Genomic DNA, 11,427 nt, shown 5'->3' on the forward strand with positions numbered 1-11,427 from the left:
TATCTTATATATTTATTTTTATTTTCTGATGTAATTATTAGGTAGTTACATTACACAGCATCAAATTAAAATAGGACATCTGTACAGTCTGCTAGGCTAGATTTTTCCTTTTGTAATGCTATATATACGTGTACAGTGGAAGAAGGAAACACACAGAAAATTTTATCTCATACATCTTATTTTCAACTTTGCTTTTTACCCTTACAAAAGGTAATCTATTGTGTTAGCTTCAAATCAAAGATTTCAAAATTGCGCTCCAACATTTCTTCTTTTAGAAACCAACATGCTTGCTTGCCATCAATAGCCTTGAATTTTTTGTTTAAATTACTGTTCTGATTTATTAATGAGAAATGTATACTTGGAGATTATTGAGTAGAAAAGGACAAAGGAGCTGTCATTGTTTTCTCTCTTGATTATCTGTTCCAGCAAGCTAAACTAGCATTCAAATTCTTGCTTCTGATGAATCACTAAAACAGTCAAAAATCAGTAACCCTTCAAATAGTTATTTGGTTATTACCTCTCTAATTAACTATTATCTTTCAGATAGAGATCTAACTATTTCAAACCATTCGGTGTTCGTGCGAAAGATAAAGCAATCAAGGAGGCGAAAGTGGGTAGATACAAATTCTTTAGTTAGATCTTTATTAAGGCAACAGAGAGAGGTTGGTGGGGAAAATTGACAACGGATTATCTTTTGTATTTTAGTATAAATAAATTACAGCCATTAGATTATGTGTTGATGACGTATCATGATCTTAAGCGGTCATTGAACAATACTAGAACAAATAGTACTGGAGTGGATCCCAACCTTAGATAATACTATTTTCTCCATTTCAATCTGTTCGTCTGGTTATGATTTGGCAAAGAGTTTAAGAAAGCCAAGAATAAGTTTGAATCTTGTGATCTTAAACATGTCATGTGAAAATTTGAAATTAAAGAGTTGGCAAAAAAAATAATTTTAAAATTCATTAAAAAGGAAAGTGAGACAAACAAATTGAAACGGAGGGAATAACAAAAATACTGACTTTAAACATCACCCTAAGTAAACGATAAGAAATTGTAGAATACGGAATCCCAACTGTCGCGTGCTGCCGTCGTGTTCATAAAGGGAGTTTTGACCAAAATAAGCTATTATTTAAACCAATTCACCAAAATAATACGTTTTTAATTTTTTTTGAGTAACTAGCATAAACGTATTCCTGAGTAACGTATTAGGCATTATTTTATTCAAAAATTCTGACGGGAAAAATAGCTGGGGGTTAACGGTGTTAAAAGCTAATTCGTAACTGTGAGTAACGTATTATGCCTAATACGTTACTGTCAGTAACGACTTTAGAGAATCCATATACGAGCAATCCTTCTCCGTAATCTGACATTGATTGATGTTAAAGTCGTAACTCGGAGTTACGATTTTAGGATAAAACGTAACTGACAGTTACGTTTCTACCCAAACTAGGCACGGGCAATCGAATCTTTGGAGAATCCTGCAAATTGGGAATCCTTCTGACTGATTTGACTATAAAACGTGATCAATAGTTACGTTTTAATTGTAAAACGTGACACACAATAACGACACACTGCTAAAGTCCCTCTTCCTTATACTTTTTTAACAAACCTGATCATTATAAAATATAGTGTATGAAACGAATGTTCAAACACATTCCAACAATTTTCAGCAAAGCTTCTACTTGTGTGGCCTATTGTTGGAACAACATTAAAAAATTCAACAGGTATGAGTTAATTAAGTCAAATATGTTGTAATATGTTAAAATAATACTATAGTTTTAATTTATTTTTCTCGTTATATTAATAATAATAAGTGTCTTATTTTCGCGTGTAGGAGTAAAAGATGGCCAATTTTGAACATAATGTGATGGTTGCTTTGTATTGGGGTGGCGAAATAATTACCGAAATGAACGGATTCGGGTATACCGAAGGTGCCAAAATGATTGTTAGCATGTTTATTTCAACGAACTATCTTTGAATTGGTTGAACTATTGCATGAGAAGATGGGGACAAATAGTGAATGTCACGTATATATGATTCTGTGCAGATGAAAATTGTGGAATCTACGTGAGAGTGCAAAATGTAAAGTTCAATGAATATATCGATGATAGTGGAGATTTACTTCAAAATAATATTGGTGTAAATCCTCATAATCAATTTGGTCATGGTGTGTCCGAAATTCCATGTCATGATATACCCTACTTTACGACATTGGAGAACGAGGAAGATATTTTCATTTCTACACGAGAATCTGAGATGGGATGTTGTTCAGCTTGGTCCGAGGATGCCAACAAAGACTTGGAAAAGAATATGTATTTTAGCAGCAAAGCAAAATTGAAACGGGCCGTGACGATTTGGAGTTGCGTTAAAAATAAAGAGTTTGAGGTGATAACGTCAAACAAAAGTCTATGGGTTGTGAGATGCAAGTTTTATAATTTATTAGGTTGTCTATGGTTTCTTCGAGGTCGGAAGGTTGGAAATAACCTTTGGAAGATAGGGAAAGTATGTTGATAATCATAGATGTGAGATCAAGGGCTTACGACAGGTCATGTCAACCTAAATACCAATTTGATTGCATCCTCCCCAAGTGAATACCGTCATGGCATAGGGGTAGGCCAACTATTCCCACACTTGCAAATGTCATTGTTTGTTAAACTTTTTTAAAATACATGTCTTCGGTTAAATTACCTTCAATGCATAGCTTAGATTTCATGACTCGCTTTCCGCTTATTGAATTCAGTGTTGGTTAAATGAATGGCTTCATTTACTTCACTACATTTTGTTGTAATTATTTATCCTAGGTTAGTCTTGTTTCATGGGTTGTCAACGGGACTTACTGGGTGCCCTACAGGTGGTACTTAGTCGGTTTGGCCGACATACTACATCGTGTGGCAGGTGTTAGGAATGTAAGTGATGAGGTTCATAATTAATTCTACACTTTGTTATCTAGTTCCCAAACTCCATTGATTTCTTTCGAATGTAGTAGACTCTTTTAAATTATGAACTAATTCTTAAACTTACATACTATATTCGGGAAATGTCATAGCTTATGCATTCAAATTTTTAGTTTTAGAGGCTGATGATTGTCGATCAGTTTAGTTTTTTGACGTTATTATGTTGAGTTTTTATTCAGTATTCCAAACATTACTAGTAATAATGTTTTTTAGTGATTAATTTCTTACGTTGGAAGTATCAGAAATTATAAATCAACTAGTTCATGATTTACTTGACGGATAATAAATGTCAGATGTCAATTACTTTACAACCCAATTTGGGGTCCCGAAACATTGTTTCATGCTTGGTTTTCATAGTGGAACTTGAATGTTGAGTTATGTGCATATGGTTGGGTCATATCATATGGGATTGGTTCGTCATTCGGCTTGGATAGAGTGTTGAGTGCCAATCACGTGATTTTGGGTCATGACACTTGAAAAAGAAGAGGATTGTGTGCCTATGGGAAACTAAATGGATAATGCAAAATACTAGATACATAGGCAACACATGTTATAAATTATGGCATTGTGAAATATATTTAAATAAAGCGGTCCCTTCTTTTCCTAGAAAACGTTTGAAACAACGTGCTACAAAACTATCTAATAGCTGAAAAAATATATTATAAGTAGATACATGATTTCGAACTAAGTCAATAAATCAAAAATCAAACAATGACAAAATGGCATGTGATTGAGTGGTAAATTGATCAACTGCAACGAACGATACTTTATGACAATTTTTAGTGGATTGTTCACTTGCATCATATTTCACAATTAAGAAGAACCATCAGCCTTGTGTTGATAAACCTGATATGTTTCTTTAGCATTTTGTTTTGAGTAATTGTTGATATATGGAGTAATATATACGACAGTAAAGATTAATTTAGTAAACAAATGTGCCTTACAAATAGCCTAACTATATGTTTCTCCACAGGCTTTTATTTTGATTTATAAAAGGATACACTATAAGGAAAAAAGACCAAACTCCAGGCTGCTTAATAATATTTTGCCATAGGACTAAGCTAAAATTATGCATTTTTCTTTTATCACTTCATATATATTGTGACAGCATTGCCATAAGCGGGATTAGTTTCTTGTATGCAATAAGGATTGTAGACACGTGATTTTTTATCCTCGCGGAGTGTTTCACCTTCTAGTGTCTAAATATTTCTTTTAATTTTAGTCTTGATATGTCGATTTTACTCTATATTATTTATTAGGTTTATTTACTGATATAAGAAGAGGGACAAAAATATTTACTATTTCTAGAGTACAAGTTTGGTGTTTCAAAAGAATGAAAAATCACAAAAAATATGCTTTCTAGGATTTAATTTTGTTTAGCTAGTTATTTTCTTTTAAATAATATATTTTTCTCTATCTAGGAATAGTTATTAAGTATTTCTCGTTTTACATTTAAATAAAAGATAAATAAAAAAGATGACAAAAAGGGGAAAGGAGCAAATGAGATTATATCACCTCACCACAAAATGACAAAGCTTCGTAACAAACCTTATCGCTTTACATTTTGCACTCTCACGTAGATTCCACAATTTTCATCTCCGCATTTAATCATATATACGTGACATTCACTATTTGTCCCCATCTTCTCATGCAATAGTTCAACCAATTCAGCATAGTTCGTTGAAATAAACATGCTAACAATCATTTTGGCACCTTCAGTATACCTGAATCCGTTCATTTCAAAGTAATTATTTCGCCACCCCAATACAAAGCAACCATCACATTATGTTCAAAATTGGTCATCTTTACTCCTACACGCGAAAATAAGGCACTTATTATTATTAATATAACAGAAAAATAAATTAAAACTATAGTATTATTTTAACATATTACAACATATTTGACTTAATTAACTCATACCTGTTGAATTTTTTAATGTTGTTGCAACAATAGGCCACACAAGTAGAAGCTTATTTGAAAATTGTTGGAATGTGTTTGAACATTCGTTTCATACACTATATTTTATAATGATCCGTGGTTTGTTCAAAAAGTATAAGGAAGAGGGACTTTAGCAAAGGTGTCGTTATTGTGTGTCACGTTTTACAATTAAAACGTAACTATTGATCACGTTTTATAGTCAAATCGGCCGAAGGATTCCCAATTTGCGGTGATTCTCTGCAAGATTCGATTGCCCGTGCCTAGTTTGGGTAGAAACGTAAGCGCTATTACGTTTTATCCTAAAATCGTAACTCGAGTTACGACTTTAACATCAATCAATGTCGATTACGGAGAAGGATTGCTCGTATATGGATTCTCTAAAGTCGTTCGACAAGAACGTATTAGGCATAATACGTTACTCACGATTACTTAATCTTTTAACACCGTTAACCCCCAGCTATTTTTCCCGTCAGAATTTTTGAATAAAATAATGCCTAATACGTTACTCAGGAATACGTTTATGCTAGTTCTGTAAAAAAAATTAAAAACGTATTATTTTGGTGAATTGGTTTAAATAATAGCTTATTTTGGTCAAAAATTCAATGAAAAGCAGCGTGATAAATATTGATTTATTGGTTACACGTTATTTTTCTCAAAGTAACTAGTGAAGAAGCACTTGTCAAGGTCAACCTTAGGACCAAATGCCCTCTGCTTTTGATCAACAATCATTTCAGGGGACAACCCCCATTTTTCTAATGTTTGAACATCATGATATAATGCAAGACTATACTCACCCTCATGTCCTAACTCCATTATTCGAACCTCAGCATTTTTTGGACTTGTTAGGTTTTCCACTTGTTCTGCTGTCCATCTGAAGAATCTCATGAGCAAAACTCTAACGGTAAGTCCGTGACTTATTATAACAATATTTAGGTTGTCGTTGGCACTGTGAGGAATTTTGTCCATGTCTATATCCCTCCATAGTGATTCCACGAAACCTGTATTTCATCAGTTAATTTGATCAGATCAAGTTATGAGATGAATATTGCAGTCCAATAGTAAATGGTTTCCACTCAACCTTTTAAAAAAATTAATTTGTTGTTTTATTTTCAAGGTAATATTTGTGAGTAAAATTTTGTATCATATACTCATTGTGTTGCATTTTTCCATTTTAGTCTGTCTTAAAAATTATGATACTGTCTTTCAATGTTTAGAAGTAATTTATTTTTGAATTTAATGAGATAATTTATAGTCAAACAAATATCTATGACTTGTCTTAGATCACAAATTTCAATAGTTTTCGTGTCCGATCAAATAATATCACATAAAATGGAATTAACTTATACTCCTCATTTCCATTTTGTTTGTCATTGTTTGACTCGACATAAAATTTAAAAAAGAAATAATAGCTTTTAAAACTTGTGATTTAAACTATGTGGAGTATAATATTTGTGTGGCCAGCAGTGGCGGAACTAGGATTTATACTAAGAGTTGTCAAAATATAAAAAAGAAAATATACGATGAAATTAAGGGGGTTCAACACATAGTATATACATAAAAAAAGTTCTTTTTACGTATTTACACAGTATAATTTTTCGGCGAAGGGGTGTCAACCTAAGGGATGTCAAAATATAAAAAAGTAAATATACGACGAAATTAAGGGGGTTCAACACGTAGTATATATACATAAAAAAAATTCTTTTTACGTATTTACATAATGTAATTTTTCGGCGAAGGAGTGTTGATTGATACCCCTTGGATGCATGTGGCTTCGCCACCGGTGGCCACGAGACTTTTGAAACTTGTGATTTTAAAAATGTTGTAACATTTTTGTGGCCATCAAAGCTTTCCATTGAGAAAATATAAAGATAGACCGATTTTTTAATACACTAGTGAAAAAAATTAGTGCTAAACAAAGTGAGACGGAAGAAGTACGAGCTTTTCAATTTGTTCCACCCTTAGAAGACAATCAAAGAAATAAACAGTTCAATTTTCTAGTTCTTTTAGACATTAGACTTTAATTTAAGCATTTCAATTAATGATAACTTCTAGCCATACAGATGTTATAGCATGTGTAACGCCACAAGTTTTAAAAGTGATATAATTATATTGATGATATGATATCTTTAAGATCACATATTTTTAAAGTCTTAAGTTTTATGTTTAACTTCGTGCAAATTAAAACTATATATCACATAAAACGTAACGGATTGAGGTGGTGTAGATAGTACTCCCTCTTTCCTATTGTATGTGATGCAATTACCATTCAGAGAGCCAAATGAATTTTTCTTTGAATAGTGTTTTTATTTTTTATTTTTTTAAATTTTATTGTAAAATATTGTTACTTACAGTACTTTATATATAATTTTTATGTAAATCTTATTTCAAACACTACAAATTTTTAATCAAATTCACATAAATATTTAGATAGTTTAACACTCTTACTCTGAATCATTTCACACGTAAAGTGGTACTGAGAACTAAAACATTTCATCAAATCAATACACAATCCAATATAAATGAAAAGGCTCTTACAGATCGATTTCGATAGTTGAAGTTCCGCATACTAAAGTTGAATGAAGTATCTTGTCTAAGTTCCCAAAAAGGAGGAAGGAAGAGAAAGGCGGCAGTTAACCATAGTTAAGATCAAATATACTCTCTCCGTCCCATTTTAAGTGTCTTAGTTTGAATGGTCACAGAATTTAAGAAATAAACGGATACTTTTGAATCTTGTGATATTAAATTAAAGATGTGTGCAGTCTTTTTAATCTTGTAGTCTTAAACTTGCCATGTAGGATGTTTGAATTGAAAAACTTACTCCCTCTGTTCCAAAAAGATTGTCCTCATTTCCTTTTAAGTCTGTCCCAAAAAGATGGTCTCCTTTCTATATTTAGAAACAATTTAACTTTATGAAATGATTTACAGTCACACAAATATCTAAAGTTTATTTTGGATCACACATTTCAAAAGTATTCCTTTATTTCTTAAATTTTGTGCCAAGTCAAAAGAGGACAAATTTTTTAAAACAAAGGGAGTACTAAATATAAAACGAAATACTTTTTAGCCAAAAAGGAAAGTAACACAGGATGGACGGAGTGAGTATTTTTTAACAAGAGGTACTTAAATAGAAACTAGTCAACCACATAAAAGCTATTGCACGAAATATTCCATTAGGTTAAGTACTTTGTCAGCCAAAATTAATTAAAGTCAAGGCGGAGAATTAAAGTTACCTGAAACCCGATCATACACATCTGCAGCGGATTCTCCATGTGGAAACCGGTAGAAAAACTTTCCATATCTGTCTCTTTCCTTCTTAAACTCTTCCATCTTCTCTGTATTCTCAAATTTGGCATAGTCCATTTCTCTCAACCTGCATTCTTCTCTTATCCCTGTTATTTCACTGCTAGAAAATGCCCCACCTATCTCTTTCAGTGTCTCATGGGTGCGCAAGAAGGGGGATACATAGAAATACAACTTGCAGTTGTTGTTTCCAACCACGCCGCGTATAAGTTCCCCAGCTTTCTTTGCTTGCTCTTTGCCTTTCTTTGTGAGCTGGACTTTATGGTCAGGTACGGTGGTGTAGACATTTTTGTCTACGTTACCCTCACTTTCACCATGCCGCACCAGTATGATCCTCTTTGGCATCCGCCTCTCTTTAGTTCCGCTGTTCGCGTTTCCCATTTCTCTCTGGAATTTGCTGAAAGTTCAACGTCAACAACAACAATATACAACAACAAGAAATCCAGTAGATCCCACAAGTAGGGTGTAGGGAGGGTGGGATGTATGTAGACCTGTGTAGGGAGGGTAGAATGTATGTAGACCTTACCCTACTTTTTGTGAGGTAGAGAGGTTGTTTCTGATAGACCCTCAGCTCAAAAGACAAGTAACAGGCGCAGAATTGTGAGAAAAGAAATAGCAAAAAATTAAAGCAGATACAAAGCAAATGGGGCAGTCAACAACATACTCAATATAATTCCACAAGTTAGGTCTGAGCAGATCTAACCCCTACCTCGTGGAGATAGAGAGGCTATTTCAGAGAGACCCTCGCCTCAAGAACAGCAAATCAAAAAGTTATGAAAAAGTAATACTGCAATGAAGAAAACATGACGACTAATAAGGAAAGCATACCTGCTGCGTAGGTGCTGCTGAAAGTTCAACGTCGTTGTGTTCTATTATACCAGTGGAAATATGTGTCTATATATATAGGAAATAGATGCGATCAGCGTGCATAGGTTGATTGTCCTTTTATCAAAACAAATGATAACCAGCATATATACCTGCTGCATCATTACAGTTTTTGTTTGTTGAGTGGAAGAGCACATGGTCCGTGCATGAATAGAAAATTAGCGACCATTATAGCTGTAGCATGCTGTGTTTTTTATTATTCGAAGGAAGAATAATTTGTCCATGCGTGAATAAATAATGAACTCGCGGAAAACACGGAAACTTATATTAATACTTGCTTATAATTGCCAGCTGTCATTGAACAGATCTACTTTCATTAATTAAGTCAAATCTCGTTTGATACACTGTTGTAATTTCTGCTAGTAATAATTAGGAAGACAAGGTAAGTTTGTTTAGCTTCAAATTTGATTATTAGGTCAATGGCAGCTTTATTGGCAGTTTTGACAGAAATTATCATAAAAGCTCTCTTCTCCCTCAAAAAATAAACCCTACCATCCTAAATCCTACCTTTTCACCGCCCGGCAATGGCCAATCCTGCCAGTGGACAGCCCCCTACTGGGGTTGTTCCACCCCCAATCTCTGAGAATGACACTAGTACAAACACAATCCTGGATCAACAATTATCCAAGACCATAAAAGCACATACAACTTTGCCTAAGATGAATTACGCAAACCCTCTGAAACCAAATATTATGCCAGTAACACATCCAATACCCATGAAACCTGTTGTTTATGTAGAAGGAGAACCATATGTCTCATGGAACTCATCAGAAGTTCAACAGTTAATCATACAGGAGAATCTACAGTATGCAGTACATGGTAAATTCTCATATGATATCATTGACATAAAAGAATTGAGAAACGCAATTCCGGAGCAGTGTTCCATTAAAGGTCCTTGTACAATAGGATTGATAGAAAGCAGACATATTTTGATTAGACTGAATCTTTTGAAGATTATACCAAAATGCTTTCTACCCCTGCATACTATCTCAAAATTCATGCGAGATACTGTCAAATGAGGCCCTTGATTTGGGGCCCATGGTTCAAACCAGAAGAAGAACGCTTTGTTGCCCTGATTTGCCTCCTAATTTCTTTGCAAGAGAAGTTATTTTCTCTATGGCTTCAGTAGTTGGAAAACCCTTGACATTTGATTTAGCCACAACAAACAGAACTAGACCCAGTTGTGCAAAAGTAAAAGTGCAAGTGGATATGTTAGCAACTCATCCAAAAAGGGTTCATATCTCTGAGGAGAATGAGAAAACTAGAGAAATCAAAGTGGATTAATATTAATTATGACTACATTCCAAAGTATTGTAGTCATTGTAAACTGCAAGGGCATGGAGAAATTGAATGCAGAACTTTACATCCAGAACTGGAAAAACAATATAGAGAGGAGTTGAGAAAGGAGAGAAATGAAGTTAAGAATATTGATACCCAGGGAAATAATTCATACAATAGTGGATTGACAGGGCATATGCATAGCAAATAGGAGTGGATGCTAAGAAGGAACAATTACATCAAGGATAATAATGGAATAATTTTAGGAAAGGTGGATGGAAATACAAACAAGGGCAACAAGGAGCAAGTGGAAACACAAAATACCTTCGCAATCTTAGGGAATGGGGATGACATTGATGAAGAAGACAAGAGTGGAAATGTTGCAGGATTAACAACTACAAGCCCTGCAAAAACACAAAACAATGCAATAAATGAAGATAAACATAGCAGTACCAAAGAATAGATTGAAGACAATTTCTACAGTAAAGCAAATGAGAGAACTAACAACAGAAGTGAATAATGACGTAAAGGCATATGGAACCAGTCCTTGTAAACCAGTTAGTAGTACAAGAAATAATGCATATGCTAATAGTGAAGAAATGGATGATAGAACAACCGTGCAAGAAGCAACATAGAAAATACAAGACACACCATCAGTGGAAGAAGAACAACAAAGTGCAGACATAGGGGCAAAAGAGACACATGAAACAAATAATGAAGATGAACATTGAGTAAAATAGGAAGATGATAGAGATGATGAGCAGAAAATAAATAATGAACCAAAGGAACATTTATCAGAAATCAGAGAAGAACCAGATATATGAAAAGAAGAAAATACAGACACTGAGAATCTTAGACTGACAAAGAAAATGATAGGAGGCAAGTGAATTTGCAGAATCAGGATAATGAGTAACTGGTAGTACAAGTGAAGGAATCTACATATTTTTAAGAGTTGCTCGTCAGTGCAGAGAATGGAGATTTGGATGAAAAGTCTATTGCTAAAAAATTTCAAGAAGTGGCTAGAGCAAGAGACTTATCACCAACTCAAATTGTGAAAGGAGTAGGA

General features: G+C 33.8%; 1 protein-coding gene across 1 annotated transcript; it reads right to left on the reverse strand.

Moving 5' to 3' along the window:
* Nucleotides 1–5,505: 5,505 nt before the first annotated feature.
* On the reverse strand, nucleotides 5,506–9,335 carry LOC132029508 (phosphoglycerate mutase-like protein AT74). Its single transcript, XM_059418756.1, has 3 exons — nucleotides 8,720–9,335; nucleotides 8,129–8,689; nucleotides 5,506–5,896 (listed from the first exon to the last, which is right to left on the reverse strand). The coding sequence occupies exons 2-3, from the start codon at nucleotides 8,577–8,579 to the stop codon at nucleotides 5,535–5,537; spliced, it is 813 nt and encodes a 270-aa protein (XP_059274739.1). The 5' UTR covers nucleotides 8,580–8,689; nucleotides 8,720–9,335; the 3' UTR covers nucleotides 5,506–5,534.
* Nucleotides 9,336–11,427: the final 2,092 nt, after the last annotated feature.

The sequence above is a fragment of the Lycium ferocissimum genome, chromosome 1 (genome assembly GCF_029784015.1).
Source record: "Lycium ferocissimum isolate CSIRO_LF1 chromosome 1, AGI_CSIRO_Lferr_CH_V1, whole genome shotgun sequence".
Lineage (NCBI taxonomy): Eukaryota > Viridiplantae > Streptophyta > Magnoliopsida > Solanales > Solanaceae > Lycium > Lycium ferocissimum.

Excerpts from the sequence above, each read along its gene's own strand:
- LOC132029508 (XM_059418756.1), bottom strand. The coding sequence starts at position 8,579 with ATGGGAAACGCGAACAGCGGAACTAAAGAGAGGCGGATGCCAAAGAGG. Across the intron at positions 5,897-8,128 it reads TGTGTATGATCGGGTTTCAG|GTTTCGTGGAATCACTATGG; the intron begins GTAACTTTAATT and ends GATGAAATACAG.